This window comes from Amblyomma mixtum, chromosome 5 (genome assembly GCF_055824585.1).
Source record: "Amblyomma mixtum isolate Tamu chromosome 5, ASM5582458v1, whole genome shotgun sequence".
NCBI lineage: Eukaryota > Metazoa > Arthropoda > Arachnida > Ixodida > Ixodidae > Amblyomma > Amblyomma mixtum.
Genome location: NC_143016.1, coordinates 189,746,718 through 189,772,929, shown reverse-complemented (window position 1 = coordinate 189,772,929; position 26,212 = coordinate 189,746,718). Strand labels below are relative to the sequence as shown.

Sequence of the window (26,212 nt, the reverse complement as noted above, 5' to 3'; positions counted from 1 at the left end):
TTCCCATGGATCGTGGTTTCCTTCTTTCTACCTCAAAAGAAGGTACAGAGCACGGACGGCGGCGAGGAATGTCACACACACACAGCACAGCCTTTATGGCGCTCTAGACACGCGCGGTTTCACGTCTCTCACAAACACGCCTACGAGGGGGCCCGTTGTCAGAGGCTTCCGATTAATTTCGACCACTTTGGCTTCTTTGGCGTGCACTGACTTCGCCCAGAAGATGTATCTGGCGCTTTTGCACGTTGCCACCATCGAAATGCGGCCTCAGCGGTCCGGATTCACGACCTTGTGCCCAGCGGCCGAACGCCAAAGTCCCTGCGATGCAACTGCAGGTCCGACAGGCTGGATCATCGAACTTATGAATGCAATTTTCGATAAAATACCGCGCGTATTTGATGAGGACAGGACGCGTCATCTTTCTGTGTCCTGTTTTAAACGCTACGTTTGTTCGTTCAGATTAAGGGGTCAAGAGTCTGGGAAGGCGCACAATTGAAGGTGCATGTGTCGTCGGTTCGAATCCCTGTCTTAAGCTAGCCTCCAACTTGACTAGCACGTGTAAGCTGTATGCAACGAGACATCGTATGACACTATCCGGAGCGCTATACGGCAAACAGTTGCGTCACAATTTTGGTACGAATGCTGTCGTGAAAACTGGCACCCCTTTGAGGTCGGCCAGTGGGGAATACGAGGTCTGTTAGAAAAGTATCCGACCTTTGGCCGAAGAAAAAAAACTGGTATAACTGGAGCGTTGCAAACCTAGTCACCTTCAAGGTAGTCTACTTGGGACTCCACCCACTTCTCTCAGTGGTGCTGCCATTGTTGGAAGTATTCCGAAAAGGCCCTTTTCGGAATGGAGTTTAGCTCAGCTGTCGTTGCAGCCATAATGTCCTCTCTTGTCTGAAATCGCGCTCCTTTCAATGGCCTCTTGATTTTGGGAAACAGCCAGAAGTCGCAGGGGGCCATATCAGGAGAGTAAGGAGTTGGTTGAACTACAGGAGTCTGGTTTCTCGCCAAAAAAGCCTGAATCAACTACGAGGAATGCGCAGGAGCATTGTCGTGATGGATGCGCCACTTTCCTGTTGACCTCAACTCCGGTTTCTTGCGCCGCACAGCATCACGTAGGCGACGGAGGACATCCCTGTAGTACTCTTTGGTCCTTGTTTGACCCTGTGGGGTGCGTACTCGTGATGTGCCACACAGAGGGAGTCAAAGAAAGCAGTCAGCATCACTTTGACATTGCTGCGCACTTGGCGGGCCTTCTTTGGTCTTGGTGACGTGGAATGCTTCCTCTGTGACGACTGGGATTTGGTTTTCGGGTCGTACCCGTACACCCAAGACTCATCACCTGTGATTATGGTGTTGATGATGTCGGGGTCACTGTTTGTGGAATCTAATATGTCCTGTGAGACTTCAACACGAAGCTGCTTTTGCTCCACCGTGAGCAGCTTCGGCACGAATTTCGCCGCAACTATTTCCATGGCCAAATCTTCTGTGATAATGGAATGTGCACAAATATTGCTCATGTCCACCTCTTCCGCTATTTCTCAGATAGTCACACGACGGTCCCGCATCACCAAAGCGTTCACTTCGGCAATGACCTGGTCATTTCGGCATGTTGATGGCCGATCGGAACATGGCTCGCTCTCCACCGATGTGCGCTGTCCACTGAATGTCTTTAAACCAATTGTACCACTGCTTAATGTGTGTGCTGCTGATAGCATCGTCACTGAAAGCCGTCTGAATATTCTGAATGGTTTCCACTTGGCTTTCGCCCAGTTTCTGGCAAAATTTGATGCGATAGCGCTGCTCCTGTCACTCCGCCATTTTCCTTTCAATAAAAAACCGACGAGAGCACTGCGCACTGCCTCACTCAAACGCTGCGTCCCAGCGACTGACGCTATCGGCAGGCGGGAAAAAATTCGTGCATGCGCACGAAGGTTCAAGGTCGGCTGATGCAAGAGCGCTTCTTTCATATCCGTCAGGTGTTCGCAAAAAAAAAAAAAATAAAGTCGGATACTTTTCTAACCGATCTCGTATATACCGGGTGTTTTTTTTAGAAGCTCTAAAATTTTTAAAGAAAGGTAAATTGCTTTAGATAGCACTGGGGCTATACTGGAGGCTACGGCGGGCGCCAGAGAAGGGGAAAACTGCTTTAATTAGTTCGCTGATTAACTAAATATGTTAATAAATTTCTAATTTTTATTTTAGGGGTTATGTTGTATTCGCAGAATTGGAGATCATCCTTCAAACAGTCCAACCGAGAAAAAACAATATTAATTAAAAAAATTTTCACGCACGTTACGAGGCGCGCAAAAGTCACCCTGGTAGGCCTCTTCACACCGTAACCAGCGGCGGTGAGCGCCTCTTTCGTAGTTCGCTCCGCCGTGCGCTTTGCGTCACACGGCTGATATCACCTGAAGCCCGGACGGGCGGCCTGCGCTATCGCTGCTTGTTTCGCTTCGCTCCGCGGCCTCACGGAATGCCGTGTTGGAACAAAAACGCATTGACAAAAAGCGCAGGGCGGAGCGAACTACGGCACAGGTGCTCACAGACGCTGTGCTACAGTGTGAAGCTGCCTACCAGGGTACTTTTTCTCGCTTGGTAACGCGCGCAAAAATTTTTTTCATGAAAATTGTTTTTCTTGGCTGGACTGTTTGGAAGACGATCTCCCATTCTGCTAATACAACATATCCCCTAAAATAAAAATTATAAAAGTTAATTAACGCATTCAGTTAATCAGCGACTAATTAAAGTAGTTTGCCTCTTACCTGGCGACCGCCGTAGCCCTCAGTATAGCCCCAGGGTTAAAATAAATCTAAAGGAATTTACCTTTCTTTAAAAATTTTGGACCTTATAAAAAAAACACCCTGTATATAGACGAACGACATGTATAGGATTTTCTGAGTGGCGCTGTTCGACTTGCTGTGTGCGTCATACGCCAGCTTGATGGCATCACCCTATTTTTCATGTCATCGCTGGAATTTTCTCGACCATCTGGGAGTACGCAGACACACACGCCGCCGGCTTTTCTCATAATGGGGTCAGTAATGCCTTCTCATTAAAAGTTTGGGAGATGAAAGCCGTTTGATAAAAAGGTTCACCCATTTCGCCAACGGCAGCTTTACGTGGCCCCACACAAATGTGAGAAGGCAGCCGAAAGCGTCGCTAAGGCCAGTAAAGAGGGTACGATTGCTATCGCGCGTCAAAGAGCAAAAGCTGCGAAGAGCATTGGACATGATAAAGAGAAGCTGCTGACCTCTGTTCTACGTAAAGCCCCAAAAGCAGCGAAGAAAGCCGAGCGCGCAGTCAAGCTATGCGAAGAGCGGCTGAGGGCGGAGGCCTCTCAAGCAGCGAAAGCAGCCGGGAGGCCATGCGCGCTGCCTCTAACTCAAAGTGCAAGAGCACATGAAGGTGGTGGCGCGTCCGGCGGCCGAAACCCGTATGCGGGTCCCGCTATCCACGAGGGCTTCCGGAACGCACTACGCCTTTCCTGCAATGAATTTCTTGTTAACGCCTTGCCCCGACGAGCAGAGAGGCTAAGAATTTTCTTCCTTCATAGTGATTATTAATAAAGTACATCAAGTTTTCTTTGCGGCTCAAAATGAATGCCGTTTTTCTCAGTTTATGCGCTGCGCCTTTATTCGTGGTAGGCATTGCCCTGCAATACAGCTACCACTCCAGGAATCCTTTTAATGGTTGCTTCGACGCACTCAGCGCTACAGTAAAGTCCCGAGCACACGCATCCCGGACAATTTCGCGGCTGGTTGTACCTGCACCTGTATCTATCCATATTCATATGAATGAGAATGCCGTTTCGTCGAGTTATTTTATTTAATCTGCGCTGCTCTCGGTATGCGCGTAGATATGTAGCAAATGTATTCGTTACTGGTTGCAAGAAGCGCATCAGGAGATGCGTATGGATTTTACTGAGGCCATGGCAGCCGTGGTCTCAGATTGAACACGACTTGTGCAAAAGAACAACGCGAACGCACTCATTTTATGCTATGCCTTCGCCTACTTCATACCATTTCTGGAAAGCGACGCACTTTCTTAGAGGACTTCCGGAGGTGATGGTCTCCTGGAGGAGTCAGTGACTCTCCTCTTTCGACACGCTCCACAAGATGCGTTCTTGTTATCACGGATGTCGTAGGTGTTTAGACTGCACCTCCAGCCTAGGCAGCCGCCTTTCAGTGAACGTGAAGTTCCGTGTTTAGTCATCAAGAAAGTCGATCAGTGCAGAAGCGACTGTTTGATTTTCTTGCATCGTACCGAATACAAGTTTCCGATCCTTTGAAAGCAGCGCTCGAAGACAGATGAAAAGGAAACACGGCGCTGGGGAATTGTCTCCTGTGTACACGCCTGTGTCTTTCAGCGTCGCTTGCAAAATTGTGCAGAGCCAACTCGCCGAACGAGCTGCCTAGCTCAGATTTCAGATTTTCGGATGAGTCAAGTGTCGTTCGTCATGGCTGACGCTCTAAATGTGAGGAGGGCGTGTTTCCGAATACAATTCAACTGCGTGTCTGTACTTTGTCTGTCTGCACAGTGTTTGCGTGAAATGCTTGAGCGACCTTCCTCCCACGGTCACACGCCATCTTGTCACAGCTGCGTGCTTTCTGTCGGTCGCAGCGCAAGTGGAAGCGGGAAGGAGTGTAGCGTCCGCCCCTGCGCCGCTGCCGCGCGCACGGCACAGCTACAGAGGCTGGGACACCCGAGGCCCGCGGCTGCCGCGAAGCTGAAAAGCGATCGGCCCAGCAGGAAGAGGTAAGCCGAAGCGGACGAAACCCGAGTCACGGATCTGTACACCTACTGCTGTACCCCACTGCTGAGTAATGAACCGGCAACTGACGCCTTTCCTCTCTGGCTGAGCACGTCATCAGGATCGTGTTTCGTGAAAGAGAGATTACAGTTTCCCGTGCATGCCATGAGTTACAGGTGCACATGTGAGCCCTACGAGAGCAGGTATGGAGGCGAGCAGGCGGCGCTCCCCGCGCTGCCGCCGTAGAAGGCTCTGCGCTCGGCGGCGGCCACTCTGCAGCCCTAAAAGCCGCGCCTAGCCTTTTCAGCGACGCCCTGCTGCCTGTTCGGAAGGCAGTGATGCTTGAACCCGTTTAAAGATGGTATATGGGCATTTTATAGGCTCTGTTGCCCCCTATAGATATTTGCTTTTGTTCATTCATAGTATGTAGACAAAGTTTTCTAATACGGCACGGCCATAAATGTGCAGATTGTCTGCGCAGGGTGTTTCACCTAAGGATTTACAGGATTTTTAAAAATAGGCTTTGTGAGTAAGAAGAGCGCTTTTGTCTACGTAGCATTGTCAGCAGTGTAGTACATCAGAAAACAGCTAAGGCGTGTTAACTACCAGGCTGATTAATTAATATTTAATAGTTAAGTTTATAAGTATTACTTTTAAGCTCCTTATTTATTGAGAGGCGTGCCGCCCACCTTAATTAATATCCATATCAGTTTTTTAGAATTTCGAAAGCGCGGTTACCGTCTCCGCTGTGGCCCAACAAATTTTGGCTATTACGACGAGTTACGCGCACTAGAGAGGTTGCTTTGCCTGCAAGCTTCTCGAAAGCGCATGTAATTTGGCGCGATGTGGCCGAAATTTATTGGGCCACAGCGCTGAAGGTAATCGCGTTTGCGAAGTTCTAAAAAGCTGACATGGGTATTACTTACGATGTGCTACACACCTTTCAATGACTAAGGAGCCTAACAGTAATAGTTATAAACTGAAGTATTCAATATTAATTAACCAGCCTGCTAGTTGACACGTCTTAGGTGTATTCTGATGTGCTACACTGCTGACAATGCTATGTCGAAAAAAAGCGGTCTTCTTACTCAAAAAGCCTATTTTTAAAAATTGTGTAAAGTCTTAGATGAGACATCCTGTATGCTGTCTATGGGATTAGTATGATCTGTAGACTAGCCCATAGGACTTCTCTATACAGACTCAATAAGCTTTATTGACGAAAGTCTATGGACAGTCTATAGACTGTCTAAAAGCTTTTTATCAGGGAAGAGGGCTGCCATTGAGGGCGCTTCTCACTGTTATCGGTGCTGTGGCAGCGCTACGTGCTGTCTCCGTCTCCGCACATAGGAGTCGCCTTCTGGAAGTCCCCGGGGCGAGCAGCTTCGGCTGTGGCCACAACGACGCCCTCAGGCGAGAAAAATCGACGCTGTGCAAGCCCAGAAACATGGCGAGGGGTGGAATACGGCGTCAGATTGCGGCCTGTGAAGCTAAGTCTGTCGAGAAGTGAGCGATTCTCGCGGAACGTTCCGCAAGAGTCCGACATTCGAAGCAAATAAATCTACACGCAATCGTGGCGCTTTAAAAGAATGTGTAAAAAAAAACGAGAAAGACTGCAAATGAAATCGGTCACATTCACCGCAGCGCAACCGTACTGTTAGAAATCAACTTGTGCGTAGATGCCCTTGGCAGCATAAAAGCAAAGATGGATGGCATAGAGCTTTCATCACAGCGCTTGTCTAATTACCACGATGAGGTGCTCAAATAAAATTATGGAGGCGATGATATATCCGGTTGAGTGTTCGTCCTCTGTAATGATGCCCAAGGCATTCGTAAGCAGAAATTGTCATGTGGAATTCAGCTGTGCCCGAAAAATAAGTTATGAGTGACTTTCTTCTCCCCTGCGGTTTATTTCGGTGTCACCTTGAACATCTGAATGCCGGCTATGATGTGCTATGAGGCCATGCAATGCAAAACTACGATATTAAAGATGCTGGTTCATTCGTTCTCATTGCGGCTCTTGGGGTTACGTTATCGTAACAGTTGGGACATAATAAACAGACCAGAAAGCGCAAAAACAAAGTCCAACATGACATTGCTCACTGGGCCACTCGTTGAAAGCCTAGTTTTTGGGCAATAAGGGGGGAAAAATTTCGTACCCTTCATTTCTACAGCTACGATAAAGACAAAGCTTTCAGTATAGTATAGACTATTATCCAAACATCCAAAGCGGATGCTCGCGACGGAATCGCTTCGGCGCGCCCGCTGTTACCGCGGTCCGGACCGGTTCCAGCGCATAGGACATAGGGTTACCTTTTCTTGTCCTCTACGCAGAGAGCTATTTCTATATGGCAACCTTGGACGCGCGCACTGATCGCTCCCGATGCGGTCAGATATGCCAGCCTCTCCAAACTCCACTTGCTTCTTTCGCGGTCCGCATGGGCTTCAGCGCCAATAAAACGGGTCTTGGGGGATAAATGGCACTGAGGACAAGGAGACACGTATTCCGAATATTTAGGCCTGTTTGCTGAAAGTGCAGCCCATATGGGCAGCGGTGAAAGCGGGCGCGCGCCCTCGATCAATGCATTGCCTCGACTCCGTCGTCAGTGTTCGGCTTGGTCGGCTTCCCCGCATGGCCCACGACCGCAATGATCACAGCAGCGTCATTACATGGCTTCACCGCGTAACAAGGTTGTCTTGTGGTGGATATTGGGCTTGCGAGGCCGAGGACTATCGCTGCTTTGATCATGGCCTCCTTATTGTGAACAGAATTCGTCCAGCGCTTTCGTCACCGACCTCTCGGAATCAGGCCCCTTACTGGAATGATAACAACCGCTCACTTTATTTTGTGTAATATTTTTCTTTGTGCCTGGCGTACGCTTTCTTCCTTTGTTGCCTCTGCGCACCACGTTAAACGAGTTCAGACGCTAAATTTTGGTTGCTTGCTTCTTTACAACTTGTACGTTACTGCACATGGATCACCACATGTCTACAACTGGTGAATAATGTATGCTTCAATTTATTCTCTCAAGATGTTTCGGTATCGATTTCAACTGCCGAAGAATCGCTGTGACGTCAGCGAGTCTCGTGACGAATGAAAAACTGCGACATAATCGCTGATTCGACGCTTTAGTTCCCTAGAGCACTTAAACCAGCCTGCCTGTAGAGCCGGAATGACAGCGAAAGACCTCTTTGGAACGACTTACCGGAGGCTTTGTTAGAACGCTACCGACGCAACTCCAAGCCACAGACACTTTGGGGGGATACGGTAGCACTGCATTGAAGCTATCCCATCGTAGAAATGACCCTGCAATATGATTGTAATGGAGGAACCCCCCCAAGCGTCTGCCGTATGGGTTGAGGCTGAGGTTTTATTTCTTTCAGAGATGAAACAGTGAACTGACAAAAGGCGTTGAAGCCTGACGAGGTCACAGTTCCCCAGAGCAGTATATACAGCAGTGTGCAGCACAGAAACTCGTATATTATCAGAGTATATTATCAAATAAAATCGTTACACCAGACATAGTATTACAGCACGAACAGACAGCGCACTATGAAGTCAAGGCAGTCTGTTAGCATGGCATGAAATCACTAAATAAAAGACGCGCACAGCCAACTTGACACGAAAACAAAAGATGGTCCGGCGGGAAAAAAATTAATTATTTTACGTTGTCATTGATTATTTGCCTTTTAATGTTTTTTTTTCATTTTTTCTTAGATAAAGCATGGCACTTAAAGATTAGTTGCTGAGAACAACTGGAATATAGTAATTGAGCTTTTATTTCCCTTAATTATTCCTTGTTTTGGGGTCTAAGTCTCTGTGTTGCCAGAGGAGGCTTTAGTACGAGGGCGGTTAGGACAGAAGGGATACAAACGATTGCTATGCATGTATTTAACAAGCGAAAAATGTAGACACGGTTTTCTTTGAGTAGATTATGCTTATGATACAGCGGCGACGTTGGCAAGTTTTCTGGCCTTCCCCGTGTAGCTCGGAGTGCGTCTCTCTTACAAAAGCGGCAAGTTCTTAAAATTACTCAATGTTGTGGTGCCACAGAACAGTCCACAATGAGATAATTTGGGAAAAAGTAGCGCTACTACATAGGCACTTATGACGAATTGCACCGTCTGGGACCCTTACACAAAACATCACATTGAGGCACTGGAAATGATCGATCGAGCGAAAGTCTGTTAGATTCATCTTTAATAAATATCGTTATACTGACTCTCCAACCACTCTTATGGCACAAAACAACATACAGACATTGCAAACACGAAGAAAAATTCAACGATTGAAATTTCTTTTCCTACTCAAAAATTACAAACTCTCCATGAGGCCTGATTTATTTCTTAAACCGATCACAACGCGACTAACACGACATCATCACACGGAATCACTAACACCGTAGAGCGCTAGAATCAATGCTTTTAAATACTCATTTTTTCCTCACACAATAGCTCAATGGAATGAACTCCCGCCTGAGGTTGTAAACAGCATCGATGCCGTTAACAAAATTACTTATTGATAATTGCTCAGTTGTTGTTTGTTTTTCCCCCTTGTTTTTTACTATGTTCTATTACTGTTATGTTAGTTTTGTGCTATGTAATCTGCCGCGTCTCTTTTTTTTTGTGCTTTTGCCCCTTTTGCTTGGACCCATCTAGGGTCTGCAGTATTGTGTAAATAAAAAAAAATTAAAAAATGGTTAAGAGGTCGCTGACCCGGTAAAGACAGCCAACTGTTTTACTAAGGTCAGTCGTAAGTTTTGAAGTGCGTGTGTTCTATGATAGATGTTAATGGAACCAGACACAAAGCAACTTGTGTAGTTTTGTGTTGGCGTATTTTAGATCAAGCGTGTAATCAACTTGGTCATTAACATGCCCAACAATTGGCGACCAAAGCAGTTTTCGCATAACCTATGATTTTACTATAACAATCAATATATCCGCAGATCACCCGACGGCATTACTGAATTTTTTTCTATTAACGTTTCTGCTATCGTCAAAAGCGCTCCCCATTGGTTTTCTATGGCAGTCTTAGCTGTTCGGTGCAATTGATGGGAAGATTTAAAAAATTAATTTTGCTACATGCCAGAAGAATTGGACCATTACATTCGATATTTCCATAACAGTATCTTACAATTTTCTAATTTTCAGACTTTTTTCCTAGAATGTTGGACATTCATACTGGTGAACAGCGCAAAAAGGCGGGACAACGACAAGACAAGCGCTTTACTAAATGTTGGGCATGTCGTCTGAAAGTAATATACTATAGTTTTTTGAGAAATTTAAACTTGCCTACATCCATGAATATAATTTTACTAAGCGTTGACATTAGTGCCTAATTCCGTCAGAGAACGGGCTAGGAAGAAAATATTCGCGTCATGAGCGTACGTGATCAAATCTGGTGAATCAGCTATGTTACAGATATCGTTTATATATAATAAAAACAAAAGTGGGCCTAAAATAGTAGTAGTAGTAGTAGTAGTAGTAGTAGTAGTAGTAGTAGTAGTAGTAGTAGTAGTAGTAGTAGTAGTAGTAGTAGTATTAGTAGTAGTAGTAGTAGTAAGGTTCACTTTATTTCAGGGAAGTGCATACAGTCTTTAGAATAAGCCACAGGCCAAAAGCTAAAGAAAATAGCTTGAAGATGCCTGTGACTCATCTAAAAGCCATTGCAAAAATAAATAAAATAAACGCTTACATACAACGGTGGCAGGTCGCATACGAGCACACTATAGCAAACAAGTTATAATATTTACGGCTGAAGGGATTGTTATACAGAGAAGTTTTGAAACTAGAAAAAACATTACAACTAAACAAAATGCATTTGAAAGTGACACAACTGGTGCATCGACCACAAACGGGAAAAGGACATCGATACATACACAAACTACAATATATAGCAAAAAGTTATGGAATATTATTTACAAAGTACATCATGTGGTCGGAAGTTATATATATGCTGAGCTGGTTAGATTCCTAGCTGTTTAGAACATGAGGTATAATGAAATTAAGTGTTTGCTTGTTCTAGCGCGTGGAAGTGCCCATTTCTCAGTGGATCGGGTTCGAACATACTTTTCAATGGCTTTAACATTGTGATATTAATCAGAAATTGCATATTGATAGTGAAGAAAATCTGAGGTAGCATAATGGGCGGTACTCGAGAAAAACATTTACACGAATTGCTTCATACTGAGTCAACAATTCAGCCGTATGGGCAGTAAAACTGGCACCTGCGCTAATCCTCACAGCTTTGTTTTAAAGAATTACAATTTCCTACAGATTCGTTTTGGATGTGGTAGCCCAAACTATGTGGCAATAGTTAATGTGTAATTGGAATAGGGCATGATAAATTATATGTTTTATACAGGGATGAAATTCAGTGTGGTACCGGGCAGTAAAACCAACGGAAGGCGCTAATTTCTTACGAAGATCTGTTGCGTGCTTGGTCCAGCTCATACAGGCGTCAAAAATTACACCAAGTCATGTAAAGATGTCCACGACTTCTATTTGATCGTTCCCAAGTTGAAGATTATGGTTTAAGTTAATTTTAACGTTTTTGGGTCTGAAGAAAGCAGCTTTAAATTTATCGGTATTAATAGACAACCCATTTTGAACGGACCACGTATGCAAAGTTTTAAGAACAGCGTTACCACGATTTAATAAATGGTCTGTTGGCGAGCCCGTTAAGAAAATACTGGTTTCATCTGCGTACAGAATGAATTTAACGTTACTGTCAAAGTTTGCGAGGTCATTTATGATAACGTTAAAGAGAAAAGGACCTAAAAGGCTGCCCTGAGGCACACCACAGTTTATAGCCTGAAGAGTGGATCCATATAGACCCTTGCGAAACCCCTTGGGTAACACACAGACTGTTCTAAACAATATTCCATCTAATATAATTATTCTCCTACTTAAGTAACTTCTCAGCAGCTCCTGAACTGCGCGTACTCCGTTACCATTCACTTTGCTCAAAAGAATTTCATGATGTACACAATCAAAGCTTTTCGGATGTCTAAGGACAGTAAAGAGTGTATGCTATGGATTCAATGTTCTCAACAGCTTTCTCTATAACAGCTAGTAAAGCTTGCTCGGACGATTTATGTTTTAAAATAACCATACTAAGAGGGGTAAATATCGTGATTAATGCAGAAATTTTTCGACCTGGTATTAATGGCTCCCTTGAATACATTGGATAACACCGCTGACAGAGTGGTGGCCCAAAAATTGGTGATTTTATTTCTTTTTCCTCCTTATGTACACGGCAGACACGAACTATATTCAGTTCATCTGGAAACACACCACTTGTAAGCATCAGACTTATAATGGCCTGCACCTTGTTGTAAGCGCAGCTCAGTTCGTCCTGCATCGCTGTGCATGAACTGCTAGACTGCTGTACAACAATGCGCTATGTCTTGTATGCATCACATTGAGCGTGTTTTCTTAGCTCTAATGGGCGAACTGAATTTTATCGTTCGCTGTGCAGTGCTCTTGAAAGCATAGTTTCCCCTGCGGTTTGAGCACTTTCATATGCCATTCTTTTGTGGATTTCTCCGCATGATTAACTCGCTTCGAAGAGGTCCGCTTATATGTTTTGGCAAGAGTGCCCTGAGTTTTCTTGTGCTGTTGCATAGGTGGTGAAAAAATTGTACGCTTTAGAAAAATAACTTTGTCAGCTAGAAAAATCCTGCCACAACTGGCTGCTGGCAGTGAGTTCCTCAAATCCAGGCAGGACTGAATTCTTAAGAAGAAAGTGTTTAGGATAGCCGCCTCCTGAAGTCGCCCACAAATGTGTCTGTGCAGCCTTGCATGGGCTCCGTCGTCGAAGCCCAGCAACAGAACGATGCGAGAACGTAGGTAAAAGTTTGCGATCGGCCAGTTTCCGGCGCTTTTAGAGCTCTAACTCTAGGGCTGAAGGTTCCCGGGCCAGGCGCAGAAAGGTATGTAAACGGGAAGTGCTTTCTGCGCCGCCGTAGCCGTGCCATAAAGAAATCAGAACGCCACGCAAACGCCACAGCTTGGCTTCGGGCGGAAACCAGGAGCACAAGAAACGGCGAAAACAGCGAAGCCATATTGAACAGCGCGAAAAACGCGGACTAAGCAAGCACCCACGAAGCGTTTCGCGTGTTTCTTGTTTAGTCCTCGTTTCTTCGCGCTGTTGAAAATGCTAAACACTCACCAACTCGCCCAATTTGTCGGTTGCATACAACAATGCCGGCGCTCTTGGAGAAGTGACGCCGTCGATAGCCGCGACCCTCTTAATGACCACTGACTCAGCAGAGAGCCGCGAGTATCGACAGCGAGCGCCCTGCTTCGCGAGTGGCCGCCACCACAAAGCTGCGCGTAGGAGACCGCGTAGCACCATCCGCCAAAGTGTGCGCGCGGCCGTAGGGCGGAGAGAGGGGGTGTTCACGGAGAGGAGACGTTCGCACCCTGTCCGGAACATACGAGCTCGTAGCTACAGTTCCCGCTTGTCTGCTTGCGTGGAATTCAGATGCGCCACGAACGGGAAACGAGGAGTAAGTCTGCGGGGAGATAGCACGTTTGTCAGATCACTTCTCGGATCATTGGGCTGTGATTATCACCGGTGACAACGAATTAGTGGTATCGACGATGAATAAATGGGATTGCTTTGGTTTGGTTTATTGGGGTTTAACGTCCCGAAGCAACTCAGGCTATGAGAGACGCTGTAGTGGAGGGCTCCGGAAATTTCCACCACCTGGGGTTCTTTAACGTGCACTGACATCGCACAGTACACGGGCCTCTAGCATTTCGCCTCCATCGAAATTCGGCCGCCGCGGCCGGGATCGAACACGCGTCTTTCGGGTCAGCAGCCGAGCGCCGTAACCACTGAGAAACCGCGGCGGGGTGAATAAATGGAATTGAAACGTGATTATGTCTCCATAGCTAGCGCTCATTATCACGCATGAAATAGCCATTAATTTTTGTTCTCTTCATTCACGCGTCTTCTGCGAATCGCCGCAGGCTCTGCACTGCCGTCAATTAGTGTGGCCGGTCAACCGCCGCTTCGAGGCTATTATTACAGCCTGCAGGTTTCGACAGCACGTGCGTCCGCGCAGACGGCAGTCGTCGTGGCGCTGCCCGGTCGCGTGTCTTTGAGTCGTGCCAAGAGCCGCGTCGCTTTTTCCAGCGAATTTCTTTTTCTGTGCTTGCTGGGTTGGTGGCAGCTTTATGTGTCATTAAAGAGGCTGGCTGGCGCTCCACCAAAGTTACAACCTCCGCCGTGTCTTACCACTGCGCCACACCCTTGGTTCTGACGCCAGGGATGGCGCAGCAGCTCTTGCGTAACGCCCGATGACGTCTGCTCTCCCTGGCGCATGCAGAACCTTCTCCTCTGCTCAAGTTCACATCCCCAGCGGTTACCGCTCACTAGATATCCACGTGGGGCTTTTATCGTGTGTGATGGCGTCATGCTTGTCGCAGAAGGCAACTACGTTTGCACGAGCGACCGCATGATGGCCGTGAATTGTAAATTGCAAATGTTTGGTTTATTGGAGTTTAACGTCCCAAAGCGACTCAGGCTATGAGGGACGCCGTAGTGAAGGGCTACGGCAATTTCTACCACCTGGGGTTCTTTAACGTGCACTGACATCGCACAGTACACGGGCCTCTAGAATTTCGCCTCCATCGAAATTCAGCCGCCGCGGCCGGGATCGAACCCGAGTCTTTCGGGTCAGCAGCCGAGCGCCGTAACCACTGAGCCACCGCGGCGGGGCAATTGCAAATGTGGTGCTAGAGGCTCGTGTACTGTGCTATGTCAGTGGACGTTAAAAAACGCCGGGTGGTCGATATTATCGGAAGCTCTCCACTACGGCATTCCTCGTAGCTTGAGTCGCTTTGGGACGTTAGACACCAAATTGCAAATGTGGTGTCTAACGTCCCAAAGCGACTCAAGCTACGAGGAACGCCTAAGTGGAGAGCTTCCGTTAATATCGACCACCCGGCGTTTTTTAACGTGCACTGACATAGCACAGTACACGAGCCTCTAGCATTCCACCTACATCGAAATGCGGTCGCCGCGGCCGGGATCGAACCCGCGTCTTTTGGGTCAGCAGCCGAGCACTCTAACCGCTGAGCCACTGCGGCGGCGGCTACGCCACCTACGCTGGCATCTTACACTGTACAGACGTCTTTGTATTTAGCTCCCATGGAAATACGGCCGCCACGGCCGGGATCGAACCCTCTACCTTGAGATCAGCAGCCGACCGCCAAAGCCGTTCAGCCACCGCAGCGGGTCGCTTGGAAGCTGTGGGACGCTCATCACTGTATACAACGCCGCGGTGGATATTAGTTATGTCGGCAACACGCCGCCTTCTGATGATCTCCCCGGACATGTGAAGTACTTTGGGAAATGTCGAATGGGCGAGCATCTCTTGGACAACAGTGGCGGTGGAAAAACGGCAGCCCCGTCAAGGCCCATGAGGCGCCAACTGGCAAATCAGCCGACCCCGTGTACGCGTAGCAGCCGGCACCGAGCGCGATGACACCGTCGCACTGTGCGCGTCAGTGTCGCGCTCCGTAGCAGAGGTATCGGTGGTACGTCCTGCAGCTGTCGCGGTGTTCACGCGAGTCCTCGTTCGGCAAGCGATCCCTTCCGGCGTCGCTGAGCGGCAGTCCATCGCTGCCAGCTGACTGTGCTCCGGCGGCGCTTTCGGAAGAGTCTGCGCTACAGCCCTGCCTCCTTGCGGTCACGAGACGACTCGTTTGCGTGAAGGGCGCCTGTTGCCACCGGCAACGTTTGCAAGAGCGGCCCGCACGTTCCGCGAAGACACTTGGCCGCCGAGGGCGGAGAGCGAGGAGGAATGCGCTCCCAGACGAGGAGAGCGCGGAAGAGGCTGGCCGCGCTCCAAACAGCTGTTTACCCGGAGGGATGCACAGCTGAGTCTTGCGTCAGGCGCGTCTCTCTTTTGCTGGTTGCTTTTGACCCGCCGCTGTGGCAACTAAGTGGAGGGCGGTGATGCAGCACCCACCGCGCACCGCCGGCGAAGCAGTGCAGCCGAGGCACCGCCACACTCGCGCCACGGCTGATGTCGCGCGAGCCAGTGCACTCCGAGCGCGTGGTCGCCTGCACCACGGGACACTAGCGCGCCGGCGTTTGAGCGGAGCTCCGGCCGCCCCTTGTCAAGGTAGGCCAGTCAATCCCTTCGCTCTTCCGATGTGCCTTTGGGGACAGCGCGGATGTATGACTGCCAGAGTGGACGTACCACTGCCGCCTTGTTCCCAGCCTGTCGCTGCATAGTGGGGTGGCGCGCTTGCTCCTTTGTCAAGCGGCTCAGTCATTGCTCCCCGGGGGGTCACATGGACCCCCCGGTCGCGCAGAAGAAAAGGTGTATCCGTGCGCGTTGTCTTATTCCCTGTCCTCCAGTGGTTAACTAGTCCAACTCCGTTCGTAGTTGCAGGAACATGATTGAGCCATACACGCGAGCCCGGCGTGTGTAGAGCGTGTGCGTACCCCGGAACTTTTTTTGAATGTCTGAGCTGTAGGGTGAAATCACGTGTGCACAACTGGACGCGGCGTTGTCGGCGAGCTTGACAATTTCGAAACGCTTCAGCGGGCGCTGTCCATTCGTGTCCGTCGCTGAAAGATGACTTTTGTTATTCATTCGCAAACGCGTAAGGAAAAGGGCATCAAATTTTGTGGTAAACCGACCGTTGTCATCTTCGTGAGACTCAATTACGCTTCGGATTCGCCTGTTCCTGTACCAGGAGGGCGCCTGTTGGAAGCGAGTGAGTTGTGTTCGCCAGCGGGCAAATGGCCCCCACAGCGCGCTTCTTTCTCGCCGCACGTGTTTCGTCATGTTCTCCGCTGCCGTTCCGACCTCGCGCGCGCGTGCTTTGCGAATGTGGCCCGCTGCTCAGATGACTGGCGCTCTCCTCTGCGCTAGGGACATGTTCTGTGCGCTTGTGGTGGGGCACACTTAAAGTTCCGCGGCATTCCCTGCAATATGCGCCGCCTTTTTACTGTCACTGCAACCAAGTTCATCTTGCGGGATGTCATGCTTAAAGCTCGCTGGTCTAAAGGTCTAAAGGACAGCAGACAAAGTATGTTAGCGCTTGCAAGTAAATCCATAGCTGCATTTGTGCGCATGCGGGTATCAACACTGCGTGAATGCATGCCTTATGCGCATTGATTAGCGCAACGTGGCGAGCACGGAGGTGCATCTACGGCTAGCCATCAGCCCAGCACGGCGTCCCAGCTTTTACGACGTTCTGCATCACCGTGCAGAAGGCAGCGGCCGCATTTTGAACGCTGCGGCGTTTATCATGGGCGTATAGGTAAAAGACTTCGGGCGGTCGGGGTGACATAAGTCAGTGGTCACTGATGCGTGCAACGCTTGGTGCAAAATATTCCAACGAGTTCCTGGGCTAAAAAAGACGAACACGTGACAAACAAAGGGGCAGCAAATAAGATGGCGTGTGTCCACTGCTTTTCTGCGTCTCGTGCACAAGTTTCTGGCTGCTTTGCATGCTCCATTATCGATGCAGTGAACTCAGGGCCCTGAATATCGACACTACATTTATATAAAAAGCATTACTTAGGTTTTTGGACACTCACTGGAGGAGGTAAGCTAGCCGTCTTTTTCGACCTTTTGGAACAAATAAATGGAAAAATAGGGAAATACTTCCTAGTCTCACACGCAAGGGTGACGCTTGTCGCAGGTTTATTTGTGTTAGTGATAAAGGTTTCGCTTAGAATTTGCCAAGATGGTGCTGTATTTGTCGGCTCACTGACGCTATTCGCAAAGCCATGCGCGTCGCTTACAGTTAAGTTTTGCAGTTGGAACAGACAGGCGTGTCGATGTTTCCATACCCTTTAAGAAGCAAAGGATACTTTTCTGAGGATACAAAATTCAAAAGATGTTCAAGGAAGCGCAGAAAATTGGTGACTTTAGTGTGATGGTGGATGATTTACAACGATGGAAAGTGCAGAGGTATAGCGAACTGTCGCTACTTCATAATTGGCGAACGTCATAGTCATCTGAATCATAAATACTCTTGGACGCTAAGACAATGCTTTATCAACAGCAACAAAGCGCCTCCCATTTTCAACAGCCTACTTATAAAAAGGTTTATAATAAAGGTTTATAATAAAGCTTTTATAATAAATTATAAAAGGTTTATAATTCGGACACTCAAAGGAACAAGAAGCTTCAGTGTATTTCACACACTGTAACAGCATCGATGTTAATGTCCACACACTCCGGTAGTGGTTCGAATTCATCATATTCATTTTCTGGGGAACGAAGAATAGGTGAAGGGTCCTCAGGTTTGAGGCTTTTAAGCCAGTTGTATTTCGCTGTCATAAAAATATGCATTCATGTGCAGCGTCTCAAACAGAAAGAGTTACAACGCTCTAACATTATTTATACATGGGATTCGGGTTAAAGGCGAGCGGTCTTCCTTGAGCACAAAACTACTGTTTTTACATTAAACGCTTCTACATCCTTTTTCCGCAGTGAGTAAAAGACTGCTGAAGTATCAACTAAGTCAAATGCTTTCTCGTAACCTATAAAGGCTATATATAGGGTTTGATTATATTCTGCGCATTTCTCTATCACCTGAATGATAGTGCGAGTATGGTCTGTTGTCGAGTATCACTTACGAAACCTGCCTGATCATTTCGTTGGTTGGTTTAATTCCTGATTCTGTTAGCGATTACCTTAGTAAATATCTTGTAGGCAACGCATTGTATGCTGATCGGTCTGTAATTTTGAAGTCCTTGACAGTCCCTTTCTTATGGATTAAGATAATGTTAGCGTCCGTCCAAGACTGTGGTACGTACGGGTACTAAGGCTCTGCGTACACAGGGTAGCCACTTTTCCTAGCGCAATCTTCACACCATTCTTCAACAGATCCTGACGCTCACCAGCTGCTCTTTCCTTTTGCATTGCTCTTAAAGGTTTCTTCCTTCCTCCTTACCGATACCCTGTCTAACGATCCTACTGCCCACTTCTGTTCGCATTTTCCTTTTTTTTTATTTAAGTGCTGGCGCGGAAAGCGGCTGTTTTATTAATATTGTTACGTCGTGGCCAGCCGAAGAATAAGGTGCGATGAACGATGGACAAGAGATGATTTAATGGCCGCCGGCCTAGCGCGAGCGCTCCGTCCCGCGCCAGCATGGTCTTCTTCGTCACACTATCCACGGCCACCAAGTGACCGTCCCGATCGTTGGCAGAGAGACGCGCGAAATGGTGATGGGCCTGAGGTGACGGCACAAGAAAGATGGCAAGGTGGGGTAGTGCTGGCCACCACGATGGAAGAAATGAGCGAATGAGTCCTGGTCCACGTAGCTTCCGAACGGCTGATCACCAGGAGCCGACTGCCAAGGCCCTCGGACTCGCCGAACGGCATGGGCAGGGGGACGGTGTCTTCAGATGCGAGCGGCGTCTCGGGTCGGTGGGGTCGGTAGGCCGGGTCGGTCAGAGCGTCGCTTTCAGTTCGTCGTGTCGGGTGGCCAGGGCGGGGGATGGGGCGGGGGGCAAGCAATGCCGAGGTCGGGTCTGAAAGGCTTGAGGCAAGCCATGCGGCGCAGGCCGACGATCACGGCTGACACAGGACGCCGAAGCTTCAGGACTAGGACCGGCACCTCCACCAAATGTTACGTGGCGGCCAGCCGAAGAATGAGGCGCGATGAACGATGAACAAGAGATGATTTAATGGCCGCGCCTAGCGCGAGCGCCACTGCCAGCTTCGTCTTCTCCGTCACAATATTGTTGCAGACTGCTACACGGTGCTGAGTGACTCGAGACAGGCGGTGCGAAACTTCGCCAAAGGCCAAGTCTACAAGGAGACCGACCGCGTACTACGAGCGGCTAAACTGCAAGACAGAAGAGTAAGAATCAAGTGGTTTCCGGCGCACGCGGGCGACGCGTCGGAACGCAGTGCGAACCACAATGAGACGGCACACGCAGCGGCGCGAGCGCTAACCAACCGCGCCCCGGCAACACACCGTCCGACGTGGTTCGAAGCCAAGGACCGCATGACCGACTACAGCGAAATCACGAAGGCCTACCGCCTGGCTCGCAGGACTCTCCCACCCCCGCACCCGAGGCTGAGTCGAGGGGAGGCGGTACTACTGAGACAGCTCCAGACCGGATCGCTACCGAGCCCGGGACTGATGCATCGCATGTACCCCGAGACCTACCCGACCGATACGTGTCGAGTCTGCCGGAGGGAGCCGGCAGATCACATGCACATCTTGTGGGACTGCATCAGAAATCCAAAGGAAGCAAGATCAGGAACAATCCCGCCGCGGCTGGAGGCAGCCGCGAAGAGCAACGACCATGACCAACAGCTATGGGCCGTCCAGCAGGTCCTCGGGGCGCTCGAAAGGCAGGGACCCAGCGAGCCGGCAACGGCGAGCGGAGACCCGCGCCGAGTAACGGCAGCCTCGTAGACGACATAGGCCCTCGTCGGGGCGCGCGAGCGCCCAACTGCAGGCACAAATAAAGTTTGCTCCAATCCAATGTCGCGAAGGAAAAGCAGCCCGTTTTCGCTGATTGCTGCAGTAAATTGTCTGGCTCTTGAGTGCCGTGACTATTTTTACTCCAAGTTTGGGTAAAACCCCAGTTTCATGCGCTAAGATGCTAAGATTTCTTTTGCCTAGATTCCTGCTGCATCTCGTCCGTAACTTGTTCTGGACCCAAGCTATAGCGGCTTTGTTGTGAGAACGATGACAGAGTATACCGTTTGGGGTGGCAGCTGTTTCTGTTGAGTGCCCCGGTGCAATGTCGGTCCGCGGCTCAGTTGTTGCCCTTCAGTGTTCTGCGTTGGCGTTTCCGAAGCCTGCTCTTTCGAAAGCATTCTTTCTAACTTGGGAAATATTTCTTCTGGAAGCGCGTGCTGAACTAACGAGAATAGCAGCGCTTCGTGCATCTCCGACCCTTGACCGAGCGCCTCAGCCCATGGACTTGAGACGAGCCATGGGAGAAGCCGGAATACCTTCGCTCTGGCGCTTTGCAAAATCCCATTGCATGGCTGCTGGATTGGTTGCATGGTTTTATGGGGATTAACGTCCCAAAGCTTCTATGAAAGACGCCGTTGTGGAGGGCTCCAGATAACTTAGCTTTCGTGGGATTCTTTAAGATCCACTGACATCACACAGCATACGGGCCTCTACCACTTCGCCTCCATCGAAATGTGACCGCCGCAGGCGGAATCGAACCCGCGTGTTTCAGGTCAACAGCCGGGCATCATAACCATTGAGCCACAGCGGTGGCTATGCATCTCTTCTTAAGTAATGGTACCTTTACTGAAGGAACATTTATATACCCCATCATAGCACTGTGATGCGAACGAAACCATTAATTGTTCTTGCCACTTCAGCTGGTAGATATGAGGTATCCACTTCCACGAACGTCCAAATTATGCGAATAATTTTGCTCAGAAAATGCCTTCATGTCGCGTCCTTGCCGTCAAATTTCATTCGGAAGCTTCAAGGTTTGTGTCGTGGCTGCTGATTTTGTTTCGTTGACTAGGCGTTCGGCTGGTTGGTTCGTCGGACCTCTTTTGTCCCCTGTTGATTTTCCGCGATGTATGCAGCGATCATCTCGATGCACACGATTGCTCAGATGCAGCCCAGCTAATCGTGTCCACCCGGCACAAGCGGCTCACCGTAGGCTTCGTTCAGGCAGACCTGAGATCGACGGCGGCAATTTATCCACCAATTTTGTGCCTGACTGTTGTATAAAACATGCGTGAAAAAAAAAAGACTTTCGTGTACTGCTCATAGATGGGCTGAAAAAAAAAGCGTAAGCCTAATTTGGAACTCCCGGAATATTCTATAAAAATGTGCAAGGATTAAAAATTGTTCATGCAGCAGCAATTCCATGGGAAAAGGCTTACCGCCGTCTTCCTTTAGTATTCCTGCTTACCGGCATGGTCCTGCCTTTTCTCATGGAATTGCTGCTGCATGAACAATTTTTAATCCTTGCACATTTTTATAGAATATTCCGGGAGTTCCAAATTAGGCTTACGCTTTTTTTTTCAGCCCATCTATGAGCAGTACACGAAAGTCTTTTTTTTTTCACGCATGTTTTATACAACAGTCAGGCACAAAATTGTTGGATAAATTGCCGCCGTCGATCTCCTAATCAACCGAATGGTAATATTGAAAAGGTTGGTGACTGAAGACAGCGAACGTGTTTTTATGGGAAACTCAGAGCCGGTCGTATTCCCAGTCCCTTTTGTTTGGTAAAATTCTGTTTGCACGCACGCGTTTTCGATTATCCGCCTCCACTTCTTCAGCTCAGTTCATGTGATTATGCATGCAAGACTGGCGACTGGCGCGAACCTCCTCACCGACATGAAGTAACTGTTACGTATACGACGTATTGTCTGGCCGTGCCGCGGAGCAATAGACGAAGCTGATTACTATTCCCCTTTATTGTCGTCCACCGAAATTGAAGAAAACGTGAGCAGTATGCGACTTATCTTTAGACGAACGATGACTTTCGCAAGAAAATTTGTACCAGTAGGCATGAACTGATATACCGCTAGCATTTGCATGCCCATACCCAGGAATCCTGGACAAAACCATTTAGAACGAGACAGCGTTTATGAATGCAATTTTTTTATACATTGTAAGATTTCACTATAGCAATCAATATATATTCAGATCTCTCATCGACAGGCTGAAATTCTTTTTCTATTAACGCTTTTGCCATCGTCAAAAGCGTTCCCCGTAAGTTTTCTATGGCAGTCTTAACTGCTCGATTTCGCAGATGAAAACACTATAATTTAAGATTTTGCTTCACATCGAAGGAATTAATCATTACCTTGAATATTTTCATAAAAGCTGCTCACAATTTTTCAATATTCAAAATTCTTGCTCGACAATATTGGATATCGCTGCAGCGAAGGTGCGCAAACAACTTGCAAAGCTACTCCTTACATTCCCTAAAAAAGCCATATCTCAATACAGCAAAATATATACGAATGCACACACTACTAACCCTGACTGCAGCCGCTGTGTCGCTTTTTTATGATATGGCATATCACATACAAAACTAAAAATGCACAACCAATATGCGAATTCGCTAATGATCAACAGCGGATGTGGCACCCGTGTTTCCTTCCCTCCCTCCGTGTTTCCTCCCCTGTTTCCTCCTCGCTAACTCTAACTCTCTAACGGTCGCTAACTCTAATCTCGGAAGGAATGGGCGCCGCGGCGATGCCTCGGTGAGTGCTGCACGCGCAGGAATCTTTTTATCCAATACGGGTGCACTACGTTGCTCTACTTCTTATTTTATGCCACCATGTCAAGCGTCCCGCCTGTCTCTGCAGTTTGTGCTTAATGCGTGTTTGCGACCATGGGCCGTGAGACGCTGATGCAAGAAAATACCCAGTACGTAAAACTGAGACGAAAATTCTAAGTACAGGTCAAATCATGTAACGTCGATGCCCTCGTACAATGAACCGTCGCTGTCGCGGCCATATCATTCGTGTCGTCACTGCATGGCTAGACAGTGCGCACTTTGTTGGCAAAGAGGTTCATTATTTCTGCATAAATTAACCCTCCATCGTCGCCATTTTCTTCATTCAAAAAAGTCATTCGTCCGGCAAAGCTCGCCTCTGAAGGGAAGGCGAGATTTCAATGGGAGACGCGCAGGAAGCCGTTTCTAGTAATCTTGTAACCTGCAAAGCGCATCATATATAGCCTGCTGCTGCTTCAGCTGCTTCGCGACGCTGCCATTTCACGACAGTTCCTTTTTCTCTCCCTGTTTTTCCAGGCAGCGACTGAACGGGTGCAGAAGACAAAGCCTGAACTAAGCGGGGGAAAGCCATTTTGCCGCCGCAGTACCACTGGAAGCCGAGTGGCCCAGCTTCCTCAGTGGTCGGCACTTTGCACCCGCCACCGAGAGCCACGAGAACTGCACGATCGGTCCAACGGCGAGGAGTCGCAGTACTCGGAGGGTAGAGTCCTGCTGCCGCCACCACCAGACATGGGCGAGCAGCGGAGCACGGCGGAGGCGGGGCCCAACGGCGTGCTCAAGTCTGGCCACCAGCTGACGTCGGCCGCGCTCGCCGCGCCGCCCGACGGCGGATGGGGCTGGGTGGTGGTCTTCTCGTCCTTCATGATCCACGTGATCGCCGACGGCGTCACCTACACGTTCGGCATCTTCTACCTCGAGTTCCTCAAGCACTTCCAGGAGTCCAAGGGCAAGACGGCCTGGATCGCCTCCATCATGGTCGGCACCACCTTCTGCATCGGTGAGTGGCATGAAGGCAACTCCGCGTATGCCATCGTTGCAGGAGTTTTCAATTCAGCCGTGGGGAAACGCTCTTTGGCTACATGGCTCTTGCAGATGAGTTAAAAAGTGAGGACCACCTACGTAACTGTGGCCTGGGCTCGCATTTGTCCCATGCATGAACAGCAGTGTGCTGAAATTGTTAATAAAAGTCACCTTGCCCTATTGCAAGAACCATAACCTGAAATTGTGGACAAGCGCATTTTTTCAACGGGAAGATGTTTATGAACGTTATTCTTTCGCATATCATAAAACTGTGCCATAACAATAAGTGTATCCGCGGATGCCTCCTTGGAAGACCCGTAGTTTTCAAGTTCAAGTTTTATTTCCTTTCTTACTAAAAAGGAGTCGGGACTTAAAGCTGTGGTGGCGGCTTCACTGAAGGTCCTGACTGCTTGAGACAGTGGGAGTAGAGAAGGAAGGCGAGGGGTTTACGTCATTCCACAATAATATGAAGGCAAAGAAAGGGAGCCCGCACAAAGTCACACATAAGCTAGACGCAATGCAACAATTACTCCTGAGGTGCAATGAAACGTAGAAGCTGGAAAGGCACATATGTACACAACGAAGACCATCATGAAGATCACAACAAGCACAAAGAACTGAAAAACAAGAAATTACAAAACTCATATGCGCTGACAGTAAACGGTCAAAAACGAACACCATTAGTATTCTATGGCAGTCTTGGTGCGGGCGCAGGAAAAACTTTAAAGCAAGATTTTGCTGCACATCGGAAGATGAGACCATTTCCATTAGTACGTTCATGACTGCACTTTACAATACTCCACTGTTGCCTCACAATTAAAGGACTTGTGTCGGATGCTCATTAAGATTCACAAACGCTTTAGCGGGCGCAGTATTTTTGTCCGCAGTGCGTAGCTCAACGCATAGAATTCAATATGAAAAGTGTGCACTCCAGTCGAAATTTTAACTTTACACAGTTAAACAAAATCATTGAAAATTGGCCGTAGTCTGTCCAGCAGATACCTGGGAACTGTGGGAGTCGAAAAACTTCTGCATACCTGAATCAATATGGTAGAGCATACATAACGGAATCCAACAGTCACTGAAAGCAAGGAGCATATGGGGATATCTTTTTTTATATAATTTGTAGTTTTATGAACGGGAGATTAATAAAAGGAGAAGAAAAAGCAACCGCATGCCGCCGGTGGGATCCGAACCCACGACCTCTGAATTTCGCGTCCTGTTCTCTACCAACTGAGCTGCGGCGACGGCTGTCCAACCATCTGCTTTCGGCTGTATCGGTGTGTAGTGTAACCGAACCTTGAGAGTGTTCACCAGCGCCGTCCGAATGAAAGCATGCAAGTCCGCACCCGCCATTGAGAGAGAAACCCCTTTCGGGTTTCTTCTGTTTGTCATGGCAGCAACTCAAATTTTAAGGAAATGTTCTGTAAATTTTACCAGGCTTTCGTCCTTTTGTTCTTGCGCGAAAGTGGACCCGATATTTCATTAATTCGTCTCTGGTTCAAGCACTGTTAGGATTCCACAGGGAATATTTCTAATGAAGTGAAGGCATTTTATTTCTCTCGCAGCATTCATCCTCGAGAGAGTACGCAATAGAAAAAACACCGATACGCAGCTTGAAGGCCTTATTGCGCCCACAGTTGCAAGCAGTAAGCATGACGCGAGCACACGGCAAAGACTAGTGTACACATGTGCACAGTTTCATAAGCAGAAAGAAACAGAACAGCAGATTAATTATAAATGAGGAAGAAGTAATGTTTTCGAATGTGGAAGAATGGAACGGCGCAGTCGAGACGCACTCAAATTCTGAAGGGCTCATACGCGAATGCGACTTCAAAACCAGTTCATTGCGGGAAGGAGTTCATTGCACGGGATCTAGAAAAAGGGAAGGAAGGGATCAGGGAAAGAAGCAAGTAAAGTTGCTTCCGTCACTGTGACATACGGGGTTGTGCATGCTCCCTTGGAATAGCGTGTGCTTTCCTTCCCAACATCGACGCCTCTTCGCCATGTTGGGGCAGCCAAGGCGCTCAGGCGGAGCTGCTACGCATGTGTCTTAGGCCATGAATGTGAAGAAACTGCATCGCTCGGGCGCGCAGTGTTGCTGCCCTCGAAACACTGAAATGTTTTCCGGCCACCGCCATGGCGTCCCGAGAAAGCAGGCTTTCCGAACGACGGCCTCCTTTGGCGGCGGGCCCAGCGAAACAAA

General features: G+C 48.5%; 1 protein-coding gene across 6 annotated transcripts in view; it reads left to right on the top strand.

Moving 5' to 3' along the window:
• The window catches only part of LOC149345200 (monocarboxylate transporter 12-B-like), a 103,968-nt gene that overhangs the window by 61,753 nt on the left and 16,003 nt on the right, over nt 1-26,212 (top strand). For 2 of the 6 annotated variants that reach the window (XM_089546504.1, XM_089546505.1), the window contains exons 2-3: nt 4,630-4,764; nt 23,503-23,983. In XM_089546504.1, the coding sequence (XP_089402630.1) occupies nt 23,716-23,983 (268 nt within the window). In that variant the 5' untranslated portion in view covers nt 4,630-4,764; nt 23,503-23,715. Of the gene's footprint in view, nt 1-4,629; nt 4,765-15,619; nt 15,898-22,888; nt 22,952-23,502; nt 23,984-26,212 lie in introns of those variants that run through there. The other 4 variants (XM_089546509.1, XM_089546503.1, XM_089546506.1 and 1 more) reach the window with 4 other exon arrangements.